The sequence below is a fragment of the Patiria miniata genome, unplaced genomic scaffold (genome assembly GCF_015706575.1).
Source record: "Patiria miniata isolate m_02_andy unplaced genomic scaffold, ASM1570657v1 HiC_scaffold_22, whole genome shotgun sequence".
Lineage (NCBI taxonomy): Eukaryota > Metazoa > Echinodermata > Asteroidea > Valvatida > Asterinidae > Patiria > Patiria miniata.
In genome coordinates this window covers 15719156-15742885 of record NW_024037061.1, presented here as the reverse complement: position 1 = coordinate 15742885, position 23730 = coordinate 15719156, and the positions used below count along the sequence as shown (strand labels likewise).

The following is a 23730-nucleotide window of genomic DNA, read 5'->3' as shown; positions in this document are numbered from 1 at the left end:
GGAATCTTTCCTTTCAGACAAAACCAGTTCCCAAAGTGACACAGGGTAACTGCGACGAGGGTAAACTGCAGTCTATTTATAAAGCTCTGGCTGCACGGCGGCGTTATAAACAAGCACGTCTTCAGCAACCAAGTCTTCAGCCGTGCGTACGGTGCGTTAAGCTGGCCCGAGCCTCAGAGCAAAGCCCGTGATGACATCACAACATTGGCGGGCTCACCCGAGAGCTGGCCGGCTTCCGTTGTGCTGAAGGAAATCTGCCTAGTTTCCTGAGCAGTCAAGATGATATTGATAGAGATCTACACTTTCTCAGAGTACTGCGCTCGTTGAATTGGTGAAAGCTCCATTAGGTTATGCAAAGCTAGGACACTTTGATTTCGAATAAAGGGCAAAATGTGACGTGAATTTCCTTTCTTCAATAATAACAGAAGTACAATCGTGTAGTTGGACGGCAATTAATTTATTTGAGTCATTCAATGCAAGTTAGCAAAAAATATCAAGAAGCAAAAAAGTGCTTACAATTTTAAATAAATTCTTAAAATAAGTCTTAGGAGAGTGCTTCAAATTTCAAAAGTACTATTAATTGTGAAATATTTCAGAGAACTTTTGATTGCTTTTTTGGCAAAATAATATGTCAAGTTTTAAGAAAAAAGTAACATAAATTTGAAATTAGTTGCCTTTCATCGACAGGAAAAAAGAATCAGGTTCACACTTTTCTTACACCTCAACTCCATTTGTCTTTTAAAAACACCACCAAAAACAATGCCTAGTACAAGTATTTAGCAAATGAGCAACAGATTTATCTTTAAGAAAACTTCATGTATGAAAGAGAAACAGCCCCTTTTTTTAATTTGTCTCATGAACTGGGGCAATTCACAATATTTTCCACCAGCAATGCTGGAAGTTTGGTCAAATTCAAGAGTTTTTACACATGTCTTTACAACTCTTACAAAATTATCAATACCTCTCATCCTATCCACGTATACATGCAAACCTTTAAGCACCAACTGACATTTGACAAAAACAAAATTTGGCAAATGGAATTTCTTGAGTTCCCAACAACCACTAATTAAATAGAATTCAGATCCATTACTTTGGCATCACAGAATCTTAATTGAATTGCATATATGCACGGTGACTTCAGTAACAGTCCTACACAAATGACCTGTGTGCACAACAGTATTCAAGCGCATGGCATAAATCAGGACCTCGTCGGGTTAGATCACGTAGCCAAGCTGGGCAGAGCAGCGAAGGTCGAATCACAGATCAATCAGACCAAAAAAAAAAAATGGCGCCCAGTCAGCATGCCTGCTGCCTACTGTCAAGGTTACATATTCCCAAATAAACTAATGCAGCCAGACTTTACTGTACAGGCAGTGCAGGGGTAAAACCATATAGCCAGGCAGGATAATAACACAATAATCCGGCTGATAACTGGCAACAAAGACCCCGTTCCCACTTGATCCACCAATTGGGGGATCTGATCCACCTTTTGCCAAATTGCCGGATCAGATCCCCCAATTGGTGGATCAGATCCGGCAATTGTGTGTAGTGGGAACGCTAACCGTTATAAGGTGGATCAGGATCAGATCCACCTTTTCTGATCCACCTCTGGACCAGGATACAGATCCCCCAATTGGTGGATCAGATCCGGCAATTGGCGGATCACGGCAGATGGGAACGCAAAAGGTGGATCTGATCCGGCAATTTGACCTGTCAACATCCGCACGGTGCACGAGTGGCGCGAAAATGTTGCGGTCTTAAGAACGAAGAAACACGCTTTCAGGCATGTAGCTCATGTGAAAATTTCCAACGTACACAACGTGCACAATAAACAACCGCTGAACTACGGGCTAGCACCGCGCATGCACGTGGTATATCCTGAAACTACACTAGGCCTTTTACAATTTTCGTTGCGTATTCTTCCATTTCTAAACCTTTTATTTTCCGAAAAATTTTACTTATTTTTCCATCCATAAATGACTCTGAGTCCGCACTCTCCAAAACACTTCAATTTGGCACAGAATCATGGAAAAGCTTACGAATACGCAATGAGAATAGTGCCGATAACGCGGTGCGTCTGGAGGTGACAAATCTGTAGTATTGATTATAGAAAATTTGAAAAGATGTCGTAGTACATCATGTGACCATTTTTAATGAGAACCTTCAGAACCAGGGAATCCCTTATCGATGCATTGGTTTCTGCCGTGATGTCACACAATGAGCGGCGCTGTTCGATTTCACCAGTTAATTTATGCACGTACGGATCCTCTATCCGTGATTTATGTCGGTGAATTCGCGTAATTTTTGTCGGTGAATTCATAGCGCTGTTAAAAACTGACCCATCCTGGCCTAGCATGCAACACTACTGGCACTCCACAGAGCGCGCGTAATTCCGAACTCAGTGACCTTTCAGACCCAACATTTCCGTTTGAAAAGGTGGATCAAGCATAAGTGGGAACGCGACTTGCGGTTTCGTTGTGGTAAGATAACGATCACACCAAAATGCCGGATCGTGATCCACCTTTTCCAAATTCAAGTGGGAACGCGGTGAAAGCTACCCAACAACTCTTAACCCATTGAAGGCCATAAACCTACTGATGCAACCATAGAGCATAGTGAAAGGACACAAGCAACAGTGAACGCAACAAAGGCATTGAAATTTGTGGGTTAAGGCAGAATGACTCTTTTGCACATTGAAATTAGGGTGGGGGTCTGCGTCTGTAATATTCAAAGGTTTTTTTTTTTTTAATTCTTTTATCAGATTTGTGGTCAAAACGCAATTCAAGCATTGCATAGCTATGACTAAACGTACATATTTAGGATTATTTAGTATTTTGGTTGACTTGCAATTGCATCAACCCAAAAGCATAACAACACGGTCACCGAAACCTGTCATTCATGTACTGGATACTACATGCAACAATGCAGGAAAAATATATAATAAAATTATGTTATACCGGTGTGTTAACGGCCAATTAACATTTCAATATCCATTAAAATTTCATGATGTAAACTTCACTTTGTGGCAAGTAGAAATTTGGCTTTATGGTTTGAAAACTGACACAATTTACATTGTGGTTTCGTTGTTTTACAATTGGAGCCCAATGTTTTAAGTTATTTCCAGGTGCAGTAGTAACGTTTTGGAACAAAAACTTGCTGGGGGGTGTCTAGTTTTAAATGATACGGTACATGTACAGGTAGAATACTAAGGGAATAACAGTGTGAGGAGCCGGTCTTCACTGCGTGATAATGACCGGGTGTGGGGGTGACCGCTGTTAATGGACCGAGACGAAGTCGAGGTCCATTAACAGCGGTCACCGTCACCCCCACACCCGGTCATTATCACGCAGTGAAGACCGGCTCCTCACACTGTTATTCCCATTAATAAATACTTTTATAACGAAATAAACAGTTAAAATGCCTCAATTTTGTGACTTTCTTTCGGCGATATTTCCAGACTTTTTTGTGTTCATGTTCATGGGCCATATTTTAGCTTAACAGCTATAACGACGTAAACTCAACAGAAACTGCTGCCGTAGCGAAACAAATTACAACAATGTTTTCATATCTTTACCTGATGGAGGAAGCTGAAATCTCGTTTACACATTCCTTGTGTCCGGAATTACAAAGATGCTTGGTTTAGGAAAGGTAAATATGTCGGTGGGTGAAGTGTTCAAAGAAAATAAATCGTAGATCTACGCTTTCGTCGTAAACATCCTCAGTACTACGATGTCGTTTCAAAACTTCCTTACGCGCGCGCACGCACGCATCCCTAGCAACTGTGATGCGTACGCGCGCGTCAGTCTCACGCGATGGGGGTTGAGCGCATGTGCAGTGCTCTATTGTTACAAGCTACCGCAGGACTGTTACTATATTTTGACCAATCATTGGCTTGCATGGGGCTGAACGAGGCTGGATCAATGCTGGTTCAGGGGCCATTTATTCGCTTGATCTTTGAAGCCGGTCCATTATCACCGTTAATGCCCGGCCACGTGATCGAGTCTCGACCAATCAGAAACCACCAACTCTCCAAGGTATTTATTAATTATTATTAACAACAGTTTTCAATGGATACCCTCCACCAGCCACATTTCAAAGGTGACCTTGTCAACAATACAAATCTACATCACATACAAATGTAATTAACTTATTAATCTACTTCAGATAGACTTCATTCCAGCAAAACTTGTGCCATGAAATAAACGTGAATATACGGTACATGTTCTTGTAAGTTGTATACTGTAACAAAACCAACACAGGCGGTCTGATGGTCCCCTACATGTACTGCACATGTACATGTACATGTACATGTAGGACCAGGAGGGAGGAGGCATTGTGCTGGGATGAAAAGGCCTGTAAATGCCTGCCAGGTATTAGAATGGAACTAGCAAAAGTGAGTTGGCCCACTCTTTTGTGTCCCATGATGACCTACACATAGCACAGTACAATCCGACTCAGTTGGCCAGTCATGAAGCAGTTTAGTGTTGGAATCCCCACCAGATTCAATGGACAGTAGGAAAAGGAAGACCACAATGGACAACAAAGTTTTCTAATTTGTATCCCTGTGCAAACAAATTGTACAACTCACAGGTGCCTGGGGTTGATTTGCACCTGTAATCCATTTTGTTTTTTTGTTTTTTAGGTGGATGGGGGATTCAATCGAGCAAATCACTAGCACATGCATTATACCCTACAATATACCGGTACAAGGTTCGACCTTAGCGGTAGCCCGCCTGCCAAATGCGAGTAAATACAGCAGCGGGGTAGTCAAAACCATTCCCTAAGTACATTGTAGTCCGCTTGGTGATTCAAAATTATTAATAACATTGTTGTTTATTCTGGAGCAAAAATGTAAAAAAAATACATTGCGGACTATTGAAAAGACCCTTGGTTCACTTATCGGCTGGCTTGTGAACAAAAAAAAGTTAAGGGTGAACCCTGCTATAAACTCCTACATGTACGTATACTCAAGCAAGTGTCTTTACCTTCAAGCCTTGGCTACTGTTGCAACAAACAGGCATGAAAAGAGTTTGAAGATACCGTACATAAAACATGTAAATTTGAGGGAACTTAAGCTGATAAAGTGTGTACATGTATCGCAATTGTCCTTTTCATAGAAACTGCTGGCCTAGGGATATACAGAGCCACCAATAGCTCAACTCAAGCACTGATTATGAAGAGCCATTGACATTTCATGGACCCAAAATCTCCCGATCAGATCAGTTTTTGTAAAGCTTTGTTGCTGTTGCCTGGAACCAACACAGATTCCGTCGCTGATCATTTGGTTTTCATTAAGGGCACCATTCCATGCGGGGCCCCTTGACCCATTTTGATGACAGCTTTGGAGGGGGACCTAGTGACGGACGTGGGCTCAATTACAGACTCCATTGCACGACTAAATTGCAATCATCAGAAGCTGCAAATCCTTGTGTCACTGGGTAAACTTTTCAAATTGAAATCTCTGTATGTTTAAAATCTCAATTAACATATTCCTAGAGTGAAAACAAATATCGACAGCATTCTCTGTTTTATTTGAACCCTAACTCCCTAGGCCTTTTTGCTAGGATGTAGCCTCAATCCTACAAAATCCTCCAATTGACCTCATGGAAAAATAGCATTTACATAAGTGTAGCCTCAATCCTGCAAATTCCTCCATTATTTCTTGAATATGGTCCGTGGAGGGATGACCACTGCCTGAATCCTGCAAAATCATGCGGCAGTGACTATCAATATGTTGAGGCTTGACCAGTGACATCCTGGAGCAGTACGGAGGATTTCAAGCATAATCCAGGCCTATATTTATGCATGGCTGAGCAAAAACAACACAAGGTCCAGCCCAAGACCTTGACAAAGTGCATTCTACGAAATCAGTAACGCACTCTTGCCAGGTAACCTCAATCCTCCAAATTCCTCCACTTTGGCAAAGAGGATTTTGAAGGATTCAGGGCGGTTAGGGTTAATTCATGCAACATGAAGGTCAAATGACACTGAGAAAACTGATGCCTATACAGAAAAATGTCTACATCGAAGTGCCATCTGTTTGAAATGGCTTTTAGTTCAAAATAAAAAAAATAATTATAGGAAGTGCAAGCAAATAAAAGCTAGGCTATTTAGCTGTTTCCGTGTACATTGTAATTTTTGTAGATGTACACATATGCGGTTTCATTGTATCACTGAACAACTCCATTGCTCAGCCAATTTCTATCAGTGTAGACATGAACTTTGCATCTTACGACCGTCAACTTGTTTTGATCTGATTTATTTTAGGGACAAAGGCAGTGTTTATCAAAAATGTTTTTATGATGGAACTATTACGTCGGTCATAGTCCAGTTCTGGTCCGTCTGTGTAAACAATGTAAATTCATGCACTCATCCCATGTCTATAAATGGCCGCCACAGTTTACATGTTAGGAAAACAGGGACAAACATTTATGAGTGAGGACTGGCAATGAATACAGAACTGTGTATGTGCAACGTCTGAACTAACTTTTACTGCATTGCTCGAACGGGAAATATTCAGTTTAAAAACACTGCCCCCTTGTGACCAAAGAATTGGCAGTGCCTGGGCATTCCTCAGCTCACAGTGCTTGTATTCAATTTACTTTTCTTATCAAAGTCTTGCAAGGCAAACCTAAGATTTTGGTGGTGGTGTTTTTATACATTTTTTATTTGGCGTTCTTCAGGCATGCAACTAGGAATTAAGGAAAAACGAGGAAACTCCAAACCACACAAGGATTTGTACAGTGTTTTTCAATTTGTAATGGCAGTCTTGAGAAGTGAAAAACGAGGAAATCAGCTGATCCGAGGACAAGTTGCATGCCTGGTTCTTAAGAGCCACTAAAAAACTACCGACGAAAAAAATCTGATACTCCCCCTGCCTTTACAAGAGAATTTTGGGTTTTTTTTAAACTGGACCACATCATGAAAGGGAAAAAAGAACTACACTAAGCCTATACAAAATATGAAGGCATGTGAAACTTTTTGATATGTTTCTCCCGAAACAGATCACACTTGTCCCAAACTTTTACCTTTCAAATCCGGTGAGATTTTCTCCTCCAAATTGGGGTCGTCCCCGTACCAGTATATCCAGAGTTCTTTGGTCCAAATGGGGTCCGGTTTCATGGACACATCCAGGGAGAGCAAGAGGTCGGTGTTCATGAATGGGACGCGGCGCCAGACACTGAGAATGTTGGCCGCGATGCAGCGGGAGTAGGACACCAGGACCGGGTCCTCCAGCGGGCCCAGGGGCTCCTGGGGACAATCGTAGCTGAACTTACGCCATTTGATGCCCGAGAGATCCGTCTGGGAACGGGGAAGAAAATCATCAAAATAATGATAAATGTACAGGTACATCTTGAATCCATAAAAATCATGTGAATACTCCAGGTGCTATGTGAAGGCAGTCAACGGTTCAATCTTTGTAAATTGTTAACTTTCATGGCACATGGTGGCTGGGCTGTGCTTTCCTTTATTATGCAAATTCTTCCAAAACCTTTGTGTAGAATTTGAAGGGTTTTGTGGGGTTATAGTGAATATTTGGATGCGCCGCATTTCACCACGGTACCACTGTACACGCAGTTTGTTTTGGCGAAATTTATGTAAAAGGCCTTTTTTTTTTTTTAAGCTAAAAACAGCCAAACATTTGGAATTATATAACTGACATACAGATCCTAGTCATTTGATTGGTGGAACTCACATCACATGGCATTCGTTATTGCTCCCATTCACGCCGCGGCTCAAAAAGTACTATCCGCCCATGGGGAATGGGAAATACTATTCAACAGTTAGGATCATGACGCGGTATTTGCGTGCAAATGCATGCTGGTGTGCGCGTTCAGCGTTGCGCGTAGCGCGTATTGTTCCAAAGAGCCAGCGCTACAGCGTTAGGTTCAAACATTTTCGTGATGGGGTGGTTTGGAAGAGAGAGATAGATTTTCCTTCAGTTTGTATTGAAAAAAAGGTTCAAATATATCAAATGACAAGGATCTATATGTCAGTTATATAAAACAAATATTGAGTGGCTTTAAATTGTGAAATGGGAGGAATATTATCGCTCGGTAAAATCTGGACTTTTCCAGTTCACTCGGCTTCGCCTCGTGAAATGGAAAAGTCCAGATTTTACCTCGCGATAATATTCCTCCCATTCCACGCTGAGCCACTCAATATTTGTATACCATTGTCTCAGATGTACACAATTACATGTTGAACTACATGTGGTATGTGTTTACACATGGTCATGTACATGTATGTACTTGTCTGGAAGAATCATTATTTTGTACGATGTTAAAAACCGTTAAGGAATGACATTGCATATCTAAAGGCTCCATATACATGTATACATGTATACTGAAAAATGAAACTGGAAAAATAAAAAACAAAAAACAGGTCGGAAAGTTGTTGACATGCCGTTGTGCTAAGTGACAGCATTAGGGTAACGCCACATGGACCTTAAGCCAGCCGATCCCTATCAATACCACAGAGATTCATGTCTGGCTGACATTTGACCTTTCCCCAATACTCCCGCTTGTCAACATGCCAGTCATAAACGATCCGTGCATCTTTCCCCCCTGGAACAACCATTCAATAATGCCTCCGATCAATATGTGTACGCAGACAAATCTAATGACCCCACGCCGAAGGCTGGCAAAATATCTTGACTTCGTGAAGTCTTCTTCAATTGTCTTTTATCCACCCACTCAAATTTCTGACAGTTGAACCCGACTAGTGCTTAATAACGGACTCGGCGTGAGAACATGCCTGCATGTCTTCACTGAGTGTGATGCCACTAACTGGACATGCATCCACAGCGCCTTACAATGCAGAGGCTTCCGAAGCACTTGGCATGCACCAATCGCGCCAGTCACTCGAGCGTTAAACCATACGTGCATTTACAGTAATAGCATACTGTACAGTACACACAGGCCAGTGGGCCAGTGAACTTTGGCCATTGTGCTTGATTTACATGCATGCTTACATAGTATAATATGTAAATATGGGGATTGAGAAAGCATTAAGGCGCTGCAATTATTCCCTGATTACACATGTACAGTGTACACGTATGCTGGTACTACATGCATACATGTATATTTGGTTTGCTTGGAGTGAGGTCAGTGGCTTAATAACTACAAGTACAATGTGTGAATAGTACTGAAAGACTTAGGCATATTTCTAGGGCAGTGAAATAAAGACTAGAGTAACAATATCCATAAAGCAGATTTGGATTCAGTAGTTAAAACGAAATTTACCAATGGACATAAATTACAGCATTAAAGAAAACAATTTCTGGTGACCTTTACCATTTCATAAATTCACTCATACCTTTTACCTGTGATTTTCTCCCACATTTTGAATTTTTCTAAAAGAAAAACTACTAATGTAAGACTACTCAACGTCATTTGACAAAACTCGCTGGAAGTCACAACGCAATGTATGAAAACATTCCTTGATCCCATTAGGACTTGGCAGGTTGCCAGGAAGTGAGAAATCCTCCGGCAATATGACGCATTGTGTCTTTTTTGTTGCTTTTTTTCGGTATGAGGAAGATCCCCACTCTGGTGATTTTGCTACTTTCTTTTGAAGGATAGAGGTTTTCAATAAACTTGTTGAGAGGAGTTTCTTGGCCCCCAGTACACAACTAGCGTGAGGATCAGAGGTTCACATGTGCAGAGCCACACTGCAAACGTCTGATGTATGTATCTGTGCTTGTATATTTCATGCGAACCTGCGCACCAGCCAACCAGAGCCGCTTTTAGAACTTGCGAAGCCATTGAGAGCAGAAATTTGGCCAAAGCTGTTGATTGGTCAATAGCTGCCATGGTTTTGTCATACAGCATCGGGTTACCGAAGACACCCTAGAAGGCGCCCGCTGAATGGTCAGAATCTGGAGGTCACGACGCAGTGTTTGCTTTGCATAATCTGCATGCGATCAAAGACGCTTGCCGTGAAAGCATAATTTATTCCACAGACTAGTCCACAACAGGAAACTAATAAACTTATTGAACACGTAATGGTGATGTTTAAAATGCAAAATGTCTGTACATAGATGATGACAAAGCAAGACAAATTCCCTTTGTCTCAAAGCTTGCCTCGTAACTGTCTCCAAAAAAGAAATCACGTAAGGTGATGGCCCAACATGGTTTCATCATTACTGTGTATCGACAGCGCAGTGGCTACCGGTATGTTGTCGAGATCACTGTAAATCCATAATGGTGAACAATGGCAAATTACATTGTAAGGCCCCCCCCCCCAAAAAAAAAAGTCTCCGGTTTCTGGTATGGAGCTTGCCCAAAAAGTGGTGCGGCGATGCGGCTTTTTTTTTTTTTACCTGATTTTTTTGCTTCAAATGTCGGCTGATGACTGCAAATGGTGCCCAACGAAACTTAGTGCAAATATATAGGAGTCCAGAGAGGCCACATAAAGCTTATTCTCGACCATAACCCAATCTAAAAACACGTTAAAATTGTGCAGCAGCAGGATTCCAGTCAAACCAGTGAGTTTGACGGTTTTGAGACATCATCTTTCATTGAAAAAAAAACTTTTTCATTTTGCTGATGTGCATGGCTACGGCGACACGCGTGCATACCAGAAACCGGAGACTTTTTGGGGGGCCTAATGGAGACACACATTCCTTTTGGCACAAAAGACCACTTCCAACCATATCCCAGAAATATTTCGGACTGTTGTCTGCAAACATCTACATGTAAAGTAGTTAAAGCTAGCACACTGAACCGAGTACAGTATGTTTGTTTTCTATACGTACATGTACGTGTAAGTACATGTACAGTTCAAATCAGATTTTGGGGTAGAATTGACTTTGCATTTTGCAACACAAAGAGAAGAAGTGATTCGATCTGAAGCTAACTCCAGACTGGTACCTGTCCAACTTTTACACAAGAAGGACCCTTTAGAAGTCTGGTGGTATGACTGTGGTACCGGTACACATGGGACAATTTCATGACGCTGTTTATCAGTTAGCACAAATCGTAGAGAAAGGAATTGTGCTTTATCCTTATATACAAAAAAAAACACTTTTTATAGATGATAGTGCTTCCTGTTCAGATTGTTTTACCCTAACTCTCTAGTAGTTCCTCAGGACTACTCTGCTTAATCCAACAGAGTCCAACAGGAGTGTCCTGCTCAATCCACTGTGCCTTATTTTCAGTTGTCTGCTGAATCCAACGGAGTCCAACTTGGCGTTATAATGCGGTTCAGTTGCCTGCTGAATGATCCAACATTTTGCATCAGGAATGTACACAAGGGGTTTACTGCTCAATCCAACAGGCTCCATTGGGTATGACATAGTTGGATGGATTCAGCAGGGTTAGGGCAAATTTTTCCCCTGGAGGTAAGCTTGCCTTTTGCTTTACATACTGCTTTGGTTTCCATGAAATAGACAAAGGCACTGTTAACCCTAACGCCCAAGTAGTTCCTCAAAACTACCCTGCTAAATCAAACAGAGTCCGACGGTTACTCATGTGAGTTTCCTGCTCAATCCAAAACGGTCCCACACAACCCAACTTGCCAAGTTGTTGGGTAATGGGTACCTAACGACTGGCATGCTCAATCCAACAGAATCCAACTGTGCCATATTTCTCTGTTGTCTGCTGGGTCCAACTGAGTCCAACTTGGCGTTAGTTACCAGTACCCAACCGAGTCCGACTCTGTATGTTTTCAGTTGCCTGCCGAGTCCAACAGATTTCAACAGGAATAGGGGTTTACCGCTCAACCCAACAGGACCCAGTGGGTATGTAAAATAGCTGGATCCTGTTGGATTGAGCAGGGTTAGGGTTGTGCTGAGCAGTGCCATGAAACCGGGGTCTGGTACCAAATGTTTCTTTTTTAATGCTGTTGTTTTGTCATGCACACAGCACATGGTTGGACCGACTGTTATTTGTTTGATGTGCACTTTGTTTTAGTTTTCAGACTTGGTGTTTGTGTTTGATAACGTTGTGCATGACCCTAAGTTAGTAGAGTTCGTATGAGATGTGAGTTATGTCATTCCTTGTCAACCTGTGCAATTTGTTATAAAATCCATGAGCAAAGATGTTTCTTCCACACTTTGCAATCATTACTTGATGAGGTTAATTTAGCACCATGAAAAGGGCTCCCAGTCGAGTACACTGAAAAAAAATCTGATGAAATCACATTCTAGATTGCTAATCGTGCACTTCAGGACTAACTTGTTAAAGTTTTGTTTATAAATCAAAACCCTGCCCTCTTTCCACAAAATGAAGCTAGTTGATTTTCAACATGTAGTCTTAGTGAACTATTCAGATGAATCCAAACAGATAAAGTGACTTTTCCCGTTGTCTCATCACCAAGTGTTTAATTATCAAGTCCCAAGACATAAAATGTCATTTCATTCTCTTATAATGAAACTACACGATTACCATTAGATTATTATCATTGTAACACTCGTTACTTTGGGAGTGAAGTCACTTTTTATACTAGGCCTAGGCCCTAGGCCTAACGATGTTAGGCTGTAAAATGACCACTTGACTTAGTTTTACATGTATGTGACAATGTATTGCAAATGGTTGAAAACATTCGAACAGTATAAACATTTATCACTGAAACTGATAAAGACGGATTCTGGGTGACTAGTTTATTTTAGTGATTTATTATTCAATTTGACTTTTACACTTGTCGTATCTTTTGAATAGGAATGTCACATACATAAGCCTACATGTCTGGACATGTAGATCACATTGAATTTAGCAACTCATTGGTATTTTTTTGGTATTCAAGAAAATCAATGGGTCTTATGTATATTAACACTACTCTTTACGCAGGAAATAACATTACACAACCACAAATTATGTGTACATAGTATCATTCATATCGTGATTAATCGAGTGATACTTTTATGCCCGACTTCAATTCAATGACTTCCTCGTATAATGATCCAAAGTGAACGACGTGCACCCACCCACGATTTCAACATGTTCGCGGATTTTCCCTTTCTAAACTGACTTCTGATAAACATGTCGGGGGTCACCAGACAAAGGACGTTTTACGTTAAAAAATATGTCTGGTAATCGTATTCTTCCTTCGTGTTCCGTGGTCCAAGGTCACTTTCTGCCGACATGTCTTTCGGCCATGGCTGTCGGGTCACGGCTTGGGGTATCTATTCCTGACGTACGCACTTCAAACAACCAATTTGACCCCGAATTTCCAACTTACCAGGGCGAACAAGTTGGTGTGACAATCTTCCAAACTGGCACCATTCGCCGCCGAATTTGCGGCAGTCATACTAGACACATGGCTCTCGTATATTCCACGACCGTTTCGGCAGTATGATCCAAGAAAGAGGGTAAAAATCCGAGTTAAAATCGGCCACGGGGGCGGCTTTAGTCCGCTTTGCGTGCAACGTAATGGCGACACAGTGAAGGGCAAAATACTCAGGCGGTAATTACCCTTTGATGGATTGGCCAAAAGACGTCACGTGGTCACTTTTATTCAAATTTGTTGTTTCCTGCACCTGCTACGCGACACGGCAGGACTCGTGTTTTCTCTTCAGATTTTTCCATAAAAACTCATTATTTCAAGACTAAATGAATTGTTCTGATAGGACAGACAATGATTTTTGCTTTAAGGCAAATTAATCTCGGTATTTGTTTCCGTCTATGGCGTGGGCACTCTGTTAGCTCATTGTGTTTATTGACGCAAGAGCGGAATAGTTGTGACGTTCATAATGTGTAGACGGGTTCCCCCATGTCTGCAGGTTGAGGTCACGGACTGGTTCACACGTTCCACTAGGTGGCGCAACCACAAAATACTAGGACATAATGATTGTGAATGTTTTGCGTGGTAACTCAATAATGTTCTTACTTTTGATTGCATCACAACTAGAATTGTCTCTAACTACTGTCATATTTCACAATGCACAGACACCTCTGTGTTTCAGGACTATATATAAAGCCTATTTTTCGACTGCAAAAAATAGTATTGCAACATGTATAAATAGTATTTTATTATTGTCAACTCTCATAACCGTACCTTGCATAACCCGTCCAGTTATTTCATCATTGTACATTCATTACCTTCGGGTTATGTGAAAATAAAACGAAGGGGAGAAATTATTGGCAGATGTCGGAGCGGCAGGTTAAATTATTAAATATCTTGCTTCAATTTAAAAAAAAAAAAAAAATCGCCAGCCATTCTTTTAGGGGAAATTGGATGTTGACCAACTACAAGAAATCGGGACAATCAGATCAGGCCCTGTAAATAGAAGCTAACAATTTTTTTAATGTACTGGTTTTTGAAAAAAGAGTCTGGTGTTTTGCTTTTTTAATTTCGAAGGCGGATCACATTCAGTACACTTTTTGAAAAAGAGTTTCTTTCAGTTTCATTAATTTTTCGATATTCTTGGGTTGAAAAGGTCTGATCTGCACCGGAAGCAGAAAGCTTACTTTCTTTTCGCTCGAGCGAAATTAATTGTATGTACTAAAGGGGGTCACACGAAAGTAAAGTATATTTGTAAGCGTCACTGATGAGTGATAATTTATTCAAGCACGACCAAACACCTATAGTAAATATAAAAAATTAGTTTCCTTGTTTAGTTTAACTTTCTGAGTACATTTTTGCAGCAGTATATGCCTTTCACATTTTTATAGATTGTCATTCAATCTTTTTAAAAAGTCATCGACTTCTGTAGGCATTGCGAGTTGTTTTGGAAGACATGGCATACTATTTTCCACGACTACAAATGCATCCGTTCAGAACCGATCGAGGACGACTAATACGCATTGTAAACTCAGAAGAAAACAAATAATGCTTAAAATCAGACTGCAGGTTAATCACGAGAAAAGTCCATTCAAATAACTCGTGAAATTATGTTGTATTTTTTCTCTCACAGAGTGCTACGTAAAACTTATGCAAAGAGAATGCAATACCCCTTTTGTATTGGATCTCTCAAGTAAACCTCAGACGACCCTGCACTTGCCTCATTTGGAAACAACCATAAATGGACTAAAAGGGGACGATTTCACCTCTTAAAGGGCCAACCAATGCAATGTATTTTTTAATGCAATCCTTGAAACTGCAACTTTGTGTCCCATTTAGTCATTTATTTTTAATTTTCGTTTTGCCAATTTCAAGGGTATTTTGGTGCCTTGCCAATGGAAATGCCAGCACTAACAAAGTTGCTAGAAAAAAGATTTGATATTTTGCTGCCGTAAATTTTCTTTTCTTTGGTGATTTGTTGTTGTGTCACAACATGGCAGTGAGCCAGTGTACACATTTTCTCACAAAATGTTGTCAATGAGCAAATTTTGGTTCACACTTTGAACAGAAACTCCCTGAACTGAACATCAGTTGTCCAAAAAAAAAAGCATTTAATGAAACTTTTCAATGAAATTAACCAAAAAGGGAGGTCAGATAGTTTCATACATTTAAGAGGACTAGAAAGTTGCTCAAAATGAGACTTCTAAGAAAAAAATCATTCCATGGACCCTTTAAGATAGCCTAAGCAAATTTTAAAGAAAAAAAAAGGAAAGAAAATAAAGTTTAATGAAAGTTTGGAACGCATGTAAAGACATTTCTGCTGATGACTACATTTTGTATAGTTAACATCAATCTGACAATTCGTACGGCATTGTGTAAGCATCGCATGCAGTACACCATTTCACGCAACAGTTTGTGGATGAAACAACTACCCTTGCGCTCCCGTCATTAATAAAGCAAAAGGGTTATCATTTTACTCCAAAATGTTTTCTTAAATTCAACTTGTCCGAACGTTACGAGAAATAATTCGTGTGAAAACATGCGCAAAGGCATCAACTGGGAACCGAATAAGCTCGGCATGAGGAAATAAAGTCACTGCAGTTAGCCACCTTTGCTCTTATAGGTTAAAGGTAGAATGGACCATTTGTTATTTATTGTGCATTTTTTTTTCGTTTGAAACAACACAATTTGCTCGAAATCTAAAGACGGGTGCTTTACAACTAACCCGATGAAGTTTTAGCTCTGTGAATGCTGTATATTTCGTGAAAACACAATATTCTGGATCTCGACTTCAGTTCAAAAAATTGCCGAGCCGTAGTTTGAATTTGCTCGCACTCGTCACACAATCCCGAAATCAGCATTCGGGACATGATTCTCATTCAGCCGATTGTATCTACGTGATGCACGTGACATCACTGAACATGAACCGTCGAATAGGCAGAACAGCAGCCGCGCGCGTGTGCGCGTCGTGTCAACGCTTGCACCCATTTACGGATTCGTCCAATTACAAACCAACTACAAACAAAAAATTTCAAAAAATGTGTCACTTGACAATCTTCGGAAATGACCTTCTTTTGTTGTTTTCTTCACAATGACAGCATGCCAGAAAAAAAAATTCAGAGGGAGATTAGTGTCATTGCTATCTTTAAACCCAGTACATGTATGTTCCCATCTTTCAAGTAATATGCTTTTTAAAACAATAATTTGGTCGGTCACTAAGGATAGCTGCAGATGGTCCACTCCACCTTTTAAACCAGACGAACTCAATGATATCATTATTGTTTTCCTTAAATGTTATAAGTCATATTTAGATCCGAACAATCTTGACTCACAGTTTCACATTGTGGATCACGGTATTTTGTTACAAGGAAGTTTGTACAAATCATTGTTCACGTTCATAATAAAAGCATGCATCGTTATATATATACATGTATACACTGTCGTCCAAAGAAAGTTCATTGTCCATCCGCCAATAATTAGAACAACCCGGCTTCCATTTGTTGTTCGAGCGTCAGGTGACGTATGGTGTTGGCGTTCTGGGTCTCCCGTTTGCACATGTCGCCGATGGCGTCGGAGATGCCTCCTTCCGATGACATCATCACACTGTCCAGCAACTGTGATTGGACAAAAGTTAAAGCCAACGCGTCATGATATGAATATTCATAACATTGTGGACGTGTGTACTCTGGTCTTTAAAGAGCTCGGTGTTTTTTTTTTTTAAAAACACATTCAAAATCTGTATAGTGTTAAAAACTAGCTACATCCAGCAACCCTGTCTACCTTTCAGCACGGATGCAATTTTTGGGCGCCCGTCCATTGTAACCTCAAGCCCCCCTCGGCCCCCGCACGCCCCCTTATTATGAAAACCTTGGCTACGCCGCAGGTTACATCAAAAGTTACGGTGGTTGGTATTTTTGAAAGGAAACATTAAAATATGCATAAAAAAAATAACGCTCAAATGTTATGGAATGTTAAATTACTTCTTTTTTTCCAGGTTAATAATTTTAAACAATGGTTTTTCTTACGTGGAGAAACTCTTCAAAGTCGATACTATCTGAGTGGTCGACATCAATCTCGTCGAATTTTTGTTTGCGGACGTGATATGGAGATTTATCCCCTAACTCGGTTAAGGCTGTGTCACTGCAGTTAAAAAAAGATGAAAAGTATCAGGCAAACAAATGTGTTTCAGATAAGGAAGTGCAAATTGTTGCAATTTAGGAATTCAAGAATAAAAACGAATAATACGGCCTTACAGATGATTGTTGTCTGGAATTATATAAAACCCGTCAGAACTGACTATTGGCAGCCAGGAGAGAGCGGGATTTTAATAAGTAACAAAATGGCGTTTTCTTGCGTTTGGAAACTTTTCGTATGTGTTCTTTCCAATTTCTTCTTTTCTTTTCCAAATTCAAATCATAACAACTTCATGCAACTGCAGCGAAGCACAAGTATACAATCATAGAACAGACGCAATGCAAAGTATATTCTCCCTGAACACATGAAATAACGAGGCCTATAATTTGCATAGGTGAATGAAGCTTGTTGAATAAAATCGAGCTAAGCAAGAAGTTCTCTTGCGTGCTTAGTGCTTACAGTTCGGGGAAGTCTATCAGGCCGTCGTGGTTCAAATCGAAGGACAGGAACTGGGTCCGGAAGTCGGCGATGTCGCTCTCGTGCCACTGCGGGAAGCGGGCCGCCAAACCCACCAGGTCTAAGGATGGAAACAAGAGTCAGGATTTGAAAACGACGTTAGACAAGCTGATTGCTCACTAAGAGGTAGAAGTTATCTCTGTCGTGAGTATTCTGACGACGCCGACTGTAACGATAATTAACAGAGCATACCGATATTAATTAATTGCACGAAACGTCGACATCCGGCTCGTTGAGTGAAAACGTCATACACGCGCGCGCACCACTGATTACTAGCGCCCATTGGCTGCACACGCTCGCGAGCTGCCTTAACTTCCGGTGAACTTTTGTTAACTTCTCAGAACCATGCAACACTCAATTTTCCAAAGAGATTTATTGTCACGTGGTGATATTAAATATTGAGATTTTGGCGAATGTGTAAACAAAATAGACATGTGAACCGCGCACGAAATGCATGCGATTGATTTTATATAATATATCTCCGACTCGCTGTCTTTTGTTTAGAAAGTGAAGTTGGAAGAACGATTTCACCCGCTGCTGTTACATAATAATTATATTCAAAGAAGATCGCTCTTTCAATGGCGATTGTGTACACTCTAAAAACAACCGAGTCAAAATATTGACTGGTTTTCCTAGTTATTGAAAATTGACTAGGAATTTACTTCAAGCTGTATGACTAGAAAAAGTAGTTGGGTTCGACTACAATTTCAGTTATTTGCAAAACTATTTTTCCAAAGTCAATAATACTGACTGGACAAATCTAGTCAGATTGACTGATTTTCAGATTTGCACCCAGCTGACCTTGAATAGCTAGTCAAATTTAACTGGTTTCTAGTCAAATCTGACTAATGCTTTTTTAGAGTGCAGTGTAACTTATGGCCGCTCTTTAGTTTTGATCATTTTTTTATCATTCCAAAATGACTTTTCAACCTAAAACAAACTTCTCTTAATTCATTTTTGGAATGTAGAACCATTTTTTGCGGTAGATAATCTGATTTTCGTACGCGCTTTATGGTTGGTGCCATACGAATCAACGCGGTTTTGCGTGTTCACGTACATGCGACGCGGTGATCGCCATGTATCTTTAGTTTCGTGTTGTGTTTTCCGCTGCTTTACCCGAAAATTGCCCTAAAAAATACAAAAAAACCTGCCCTCTATTTACTGCATAGGCCTATACCTGTTGGTTTATAATATCGCGTTTATAACTAGTTTTGGTAAGTCCAATAACCTAAAAGGGGATTTTTGTTCTCTTATAAGGAACCCTTCAAGCTACACAATCGCCCTTTGAAAAGCAGTAAATATTTAGCTCAGGCAGGTCGGACGTCTTCACTGCATACGCGTACGTACAACGGAGGAGTCCAACCTGGGCTAGTCATGAGCATGCATTTTTCCCCTTTCAAACCTGGAGTTCCTGATAATAAAAATACGCATTGATTGGTTTGTTTAAATATATTTCTTTCATCCGTTGTTCAAATTACTGCTTTACTTCAATTAGTTCAAAGTGCCAGTTTGGTAAAAGCTTACTGTCATTGTATTTGTCTGCCCGTGTTTGATTTTCTTACCGTTAAATTTTGCTTTAGCTTCTTGGGCATTTTGTCTCTCCTCCACGTAGCGCTGAAAGAACTTGCTGGTCAAACTTTCAAACTGTGTCACATCTTTCTTCTGATGATAATGTTCGTGCCGTCGCCCTGCACGATACAAATAATATACAGGCTGTGGTTTAGAAAGGAAAAGTCCTAGTTGCAGAGAACTTCTATAGTGAGAACCATGAATATTTCACGTAGACTTGGGCCGTTTATAAAGTAACTTAAACGGAACTCATACCTGAAGCGTCAAACGCTTCCACTGACTCGAAGTTCGTCGGTTGCGTTTTGATTGGAAAGCTTGGAGCGAATCCCATAGTGAATCCCATAAAATAACCAGCTTCACCGTGTTTGGAGACGGTTTTCCATTGATAGCGTATCGGTAAGTACCGCAAATCCGGATATTTAAAGAAAAGCAGAAGAGAAATTCCCAAATCTCTATAGAAAAATGTCCGACATTTTACTCTCTTCTTGCACTTTCGGTAACGAACGCGTACGCAGATACGTACGGTTTGCGAGCGCGTACGCAGATTACGAATACGCTCGAATAAATGCGCTGAATGTGCGCCGAATCTAGAGCATTATGCACGCGCGTCGAAATAGGCTAGATTTATAATAAAGCTAGTTTTCCCGGCTATTTTATACTACGTTTATCGCTCGAATTCACCGTTTGTAATATTCAAATTCGTCCGTCAACATCGATTTAGTGCACTTCCAATGTTTAATGTCGTCTTTTGTCAGACAAAATTTCCAATTCAGTTCAAGCAAATTCAAACAATGAGCACACGTTTTCGTCCCGGATTATTTCGTCTCGTCTACGCCAAATTACAAACCTTGTTGTTCAGAAATCAAATTCGTCTAATTGATTTATAAGACGAATTCGATCTCTGAATGCTGCAATTCGGCAAAAGCTTAGACAAATTTGATCTGTACTTACGAATATTCTCGACCCGGTAAAGAGGGTGACCAAACTTTGGTACGAATGACTAACTCGGTTTTGTTAAGGCGTGTGAAATTTTTCTCGAACGAAATTGAATCTTAGAGTTTTGGTGAATTTTGAATGAAATATGTTTTAACTTAGCCGGGAAAACCTAATATATATTATTATGGCATTATTATAGGTTTTACCGGCTATTTTAAAACATTTATCGTTCCAATTCACCGATTATAACTATGCAAATTCGTCCAGCAACATCGATTTAGTGCACTTCCAATGTTTAATTTCGTCTTTTTTGTCAGATAGTTTCAAATTCAGTTTAAGCACATTCAAACAATGAGCACGCGTTTTCGTCCCAGAGTATTCGATTTCGTCTCGTCTACGCCAAACCTTGTTATTCAGAAATCATATTCGTCTAATTGATTTATATCAGACGAATTCGGTCTCTGAATGCTGCCATTCAGCAACAGCTTAGACGAATTTGATGTACTTGACGAGTATTCTCGACCAGGTGACCAAAGAGGGTGACCAGATTTGAAATTGAATGGTAAATGACTAAATTGATTTTGTTAAAAGCATGAGAATTTTTTCATTGACGAAAGTGAATGATAGAGTTGGTGAATAATTTGAATGAAAAATCGTTTAAAATAGCCGTGGAAAAACTATACTATCTGGGGGATTAGCTCAAAATGATCATAGACTATAAGAGTGCTTACTTTTCATCCGAGAGGTATCGGGATCGATAGGCCTATACCTGGATCTTCCATTGTTCGTCTTGATAAAAGTATACCTTCATTTTTTTTTGGTTTCAAATCACGCATTCTCATCAAATCTCTAATAGTAGAAACGTCATAAAATCGTTAAAATGCGAAGGGGGATTAGCTCAAATGGGAGAGCGCTCGCTTAGCATGCGAGAGGTACCGGGATCGATACCCGGATCTTCCATGATTTTACATTTTTGTCGCAGCTTTAATTCTTTTGAATCAAAGAAAGATTGTCTTAAGTAGACAGGTAGTGTAGAATTCTACAAATGTGGGGGATTAGCTCAGATGGTAGAGCGCTCGCTTAGCATGCGAGAGGTACCGGGATCGATACCCGGATCTTCCAGGAGTTTTATTCTTTTTTACTTTTAGGTTTTTTTGTCGTAGCTTAATTTTTTTGAATCAAAAGCTGGATTGTCTTTATAAGTAGAGGTAATTTAGGATTTCTACCAATCCGGGGGGATTAGCTCACATGGAAGAGCGCTCGCTTTGCATGCGAGAGGTACCGGGATCGATACCCGGATCTTCCAATATTTTTCCCCCCGTGGCTTTATTGTTTTGAATCAAAGCAAGATTGTCTTGGGAAGAGGTAGTTTATGATATTTATCAATCCGGGGGATTAGCTCAAATGGTAGAGCGCTCGCTTTGCATGCGAGAGGTACCGGGATCGATACCCGGATCTTCCAATATTTTTTCTTCTCCCCCCCCCCCCCGTGGCTTTAACTCTTATGAATCGAAGCTAGATTGTCTTGGGAAGAGGTAGTTTATAATATTTAACAATCTGGGAGATTAGCTCAGATAGTAGAGTGCTCGCTTAGCATGCAAGAGGTACCGGGATCTTCCACGATTTCTTTCCCGTTTACTTTTTTCCCCGTAGATTGAATTCTTTTGAAACAAAGCTAGATTGTCTTGGGAAGAGGTAGGCCTATAGTTTATGATATTTAAGAATCCGGGGGATTAGCTCAAATGGTAGAGCGCTCGCTTAGCATGCGAGAAGTACCGGGATCGATACCCGGATCTTCCATGATGTCTCTTCTTCTTCTTTTCCCCTGTAGCTTTAATTCTTTTTAATCAACGCTGGATTGTCTTGGTAAAGGTAGTTTAGGATTAACTATCTGGGGGATTAGCTCAGATGGTAGAGCGCTCGCTTAGCATGCGAGAGGTACCGGGATCGATACCCGGATCTTCCATTGTTTTTTTAATTTAAAATCCGAGTCTCAAGAACAAAATAAGTTCAGATATCTCTGGATTGCATCAATGAGTTTGCAGAGAAGTGTCCATTTAACGCTGCTTTTAAAAGCTGAAAATGCATTCCCCCCTTTTTTTAAATAGAAATAAGGCGATGTCGTCATGCAGAATGTTTATTAGGACACGATGTCCGTCTGCTCTTTTTATTCCAATAATTTTATCTGACTATCTGTGACTGGAAGTGTATTCTTAAAAAGATTGAGAAGAATTCCATACATGGAAATCACTCAGTTTTCCCTGCAGTGACCTATCAGCCATCAGAAAGCGATAACATGCCCTAAAAAGTCAAATTTTGCAGGGAAAATATTGAAGTATTTACTGAGAAAACACTTGGGAATTTTTCAGACCAGTCTCATAGGGTCAGTGGACAGGGTGTCAAGTGATGTCCAGGATTGGAACTCTTTCCAAAAGATTTTATGAATTTTTTGAAGCTCAAAAATTATACATTTTTCCCGAATCACCAATTTTCTTTCAGATCTGTCCATTTATACGTGAAATTACGGTCAATCAATCTGGAAATATATTCAGGACAAAATTTAAGAAAATGTTGACTGATTCACTTCCCAAATGCTTTGAAAATAAATTGTGCCGTTGTGTATCAGAATGCAAGGCAAATTAGAAAGAGAAAGATTATTAAAAAACCTATTAAAGCAACAGAAAAGGAACGATTCACATTTAGATTGCAATTTGTTTTACATACAAATTAATTTAGTATAAACGTTATCCATTTTTTTTCTTTTCTTTTTTACATAATACATGTACAGTCATCAGCAATGATAATTTAAGATGAACTTTCCCGAACTTGCGTAAGAAAATAATTTAGTTAAAAATCACTAAAATCTTATACTCATTTTACATTCAAGTTAAAAATGAACCCGAAGTTCAAATGGTCAAGGAAAATCCTCAGCCTCAATGACAAATTTGTAATTAAGTCTTCAACAGCGTAAGAAGTCAATCACAAGTCAACCAGGCTCAGGTCGTGTAACAACTAACAAGCTATTCACATGAACGGAGCTATTTGTCTGTTCATTACCTGTAGTATCCTTACTTGTGATAGTACTTGTGATCGACTTGTGATCGACTTGTGATGTGACTTGTGATTGACTTGTGATTGACTTGTGATTGACTTGTGATTGACTTGTGATTGACTTGTGTTTGACTTGTGATTGACTTGTTATTGACTTGTGATTGACTTGTGATCTGACTTGTGATCTGACTTGTGATCTGACTCGTGATTGACTCGCGATTGACTTGCGATTGACTTGTGATTGACTTGCGATTGACTTGGCATTAACTTGCCACTGACTTGTGATTGACTTGTGATGTG

At 40.1% G+C, this 23730-nt stretch overlaps 2 protein-coding genes and 4 non-coding genes across 9 annotated transcripts in view; 4 read left to right on the top strand and 2 right to left on the bottom strand.

The window, feature by feature from the left end:
* LOC119730924 (mediator of RNA polymerase II transcription subunit 13-like) overlaps positions 1 to 13725 on the bottom strand; it is an 82810-nt gene extending 69085 nt beyond the window's left edge. For all 4 annotated transcript variants that reach the window (XM_038203990.1, XM_038203992.1, XM_038203991.1 and 1 more), the window contains exons 1-2: positions 13183 to 13725; positions 7029 to 7302 (exon numbers count right to left, since the gene is read on the bottom strand). In XM_038203990.1, coding sequence (XP_038059918.1) covers positions 7029 to 7302; positions 13183 to 13251 — 343 coding nt within the window. In that variant the 5' untranslated portion in view covers positions 13252 to 13725. The remainder of the gene's footprint in view (positions 1 to 7028; positions 7303 to 13182) is intronic.
* A 2960-nt stretch (positions 13726 to 16685) lies between these two features.
* Positions 16686 to 19952, bottom strand: LOC119730862 (troponin C-like). Its single transcript, XM_038203913.1, has 5 exons — positions 19699 to 19952; positions 19437 to 19562; positions 17818 to 17935; positions 17250 to 17364; positions 16686 to 16838 (listed from the first exon to the last, which is right to left on the bottom strand). Exons 1-5 carry the CDS (start codon positions 19784 to 19786, stop codon positions 16701 to 16703), a joined length of 585 nt encoding a protein of 194 aa, XP_038059841.1. The 5' UTR covers positions 19787 to 19952; the 3' UTR covers positions 16686 to 16700.
* Positions 19953 to 21266: 1314 nt separating this feature from the next.
* Positions 21267 to 21339, top strand: Trnaa-agc. The gene has a single exon. It is a non-coding gene; the product is annotated as a tRNA-Ala (tRNA).
* An 89-nt stretch (positions 21340 to 21428) lies between these two features.
* On the top strand, positions 21429 to 21501 carry Trnaa-agc. Its single transcript has one exon. It is a non-coding gene; the product is annotated as a tRNA-Ala (tRNA).
* A 267-nt stretch (positions 21502 to 21768) lies between these two features.
* Positions 21769 to 21841, top strand: Trnaa-ugc. Its single transcript has one exon. It is a non-coding gene; the product is annotated as a tRNA-Ala (tRNA).
* Positions 21842 to 22272: 431 nt separating this feature from the next.
* Positions 22273 to 22345, top strand: Trnaa-agc. The gene has a single exon. It is a non-coding gene; the product is annotated as a tRNA-Ala (tRNA).
* The last annotated feature ends 1385 nt before the right edge of the window (positions 22346 to 23730 follow it).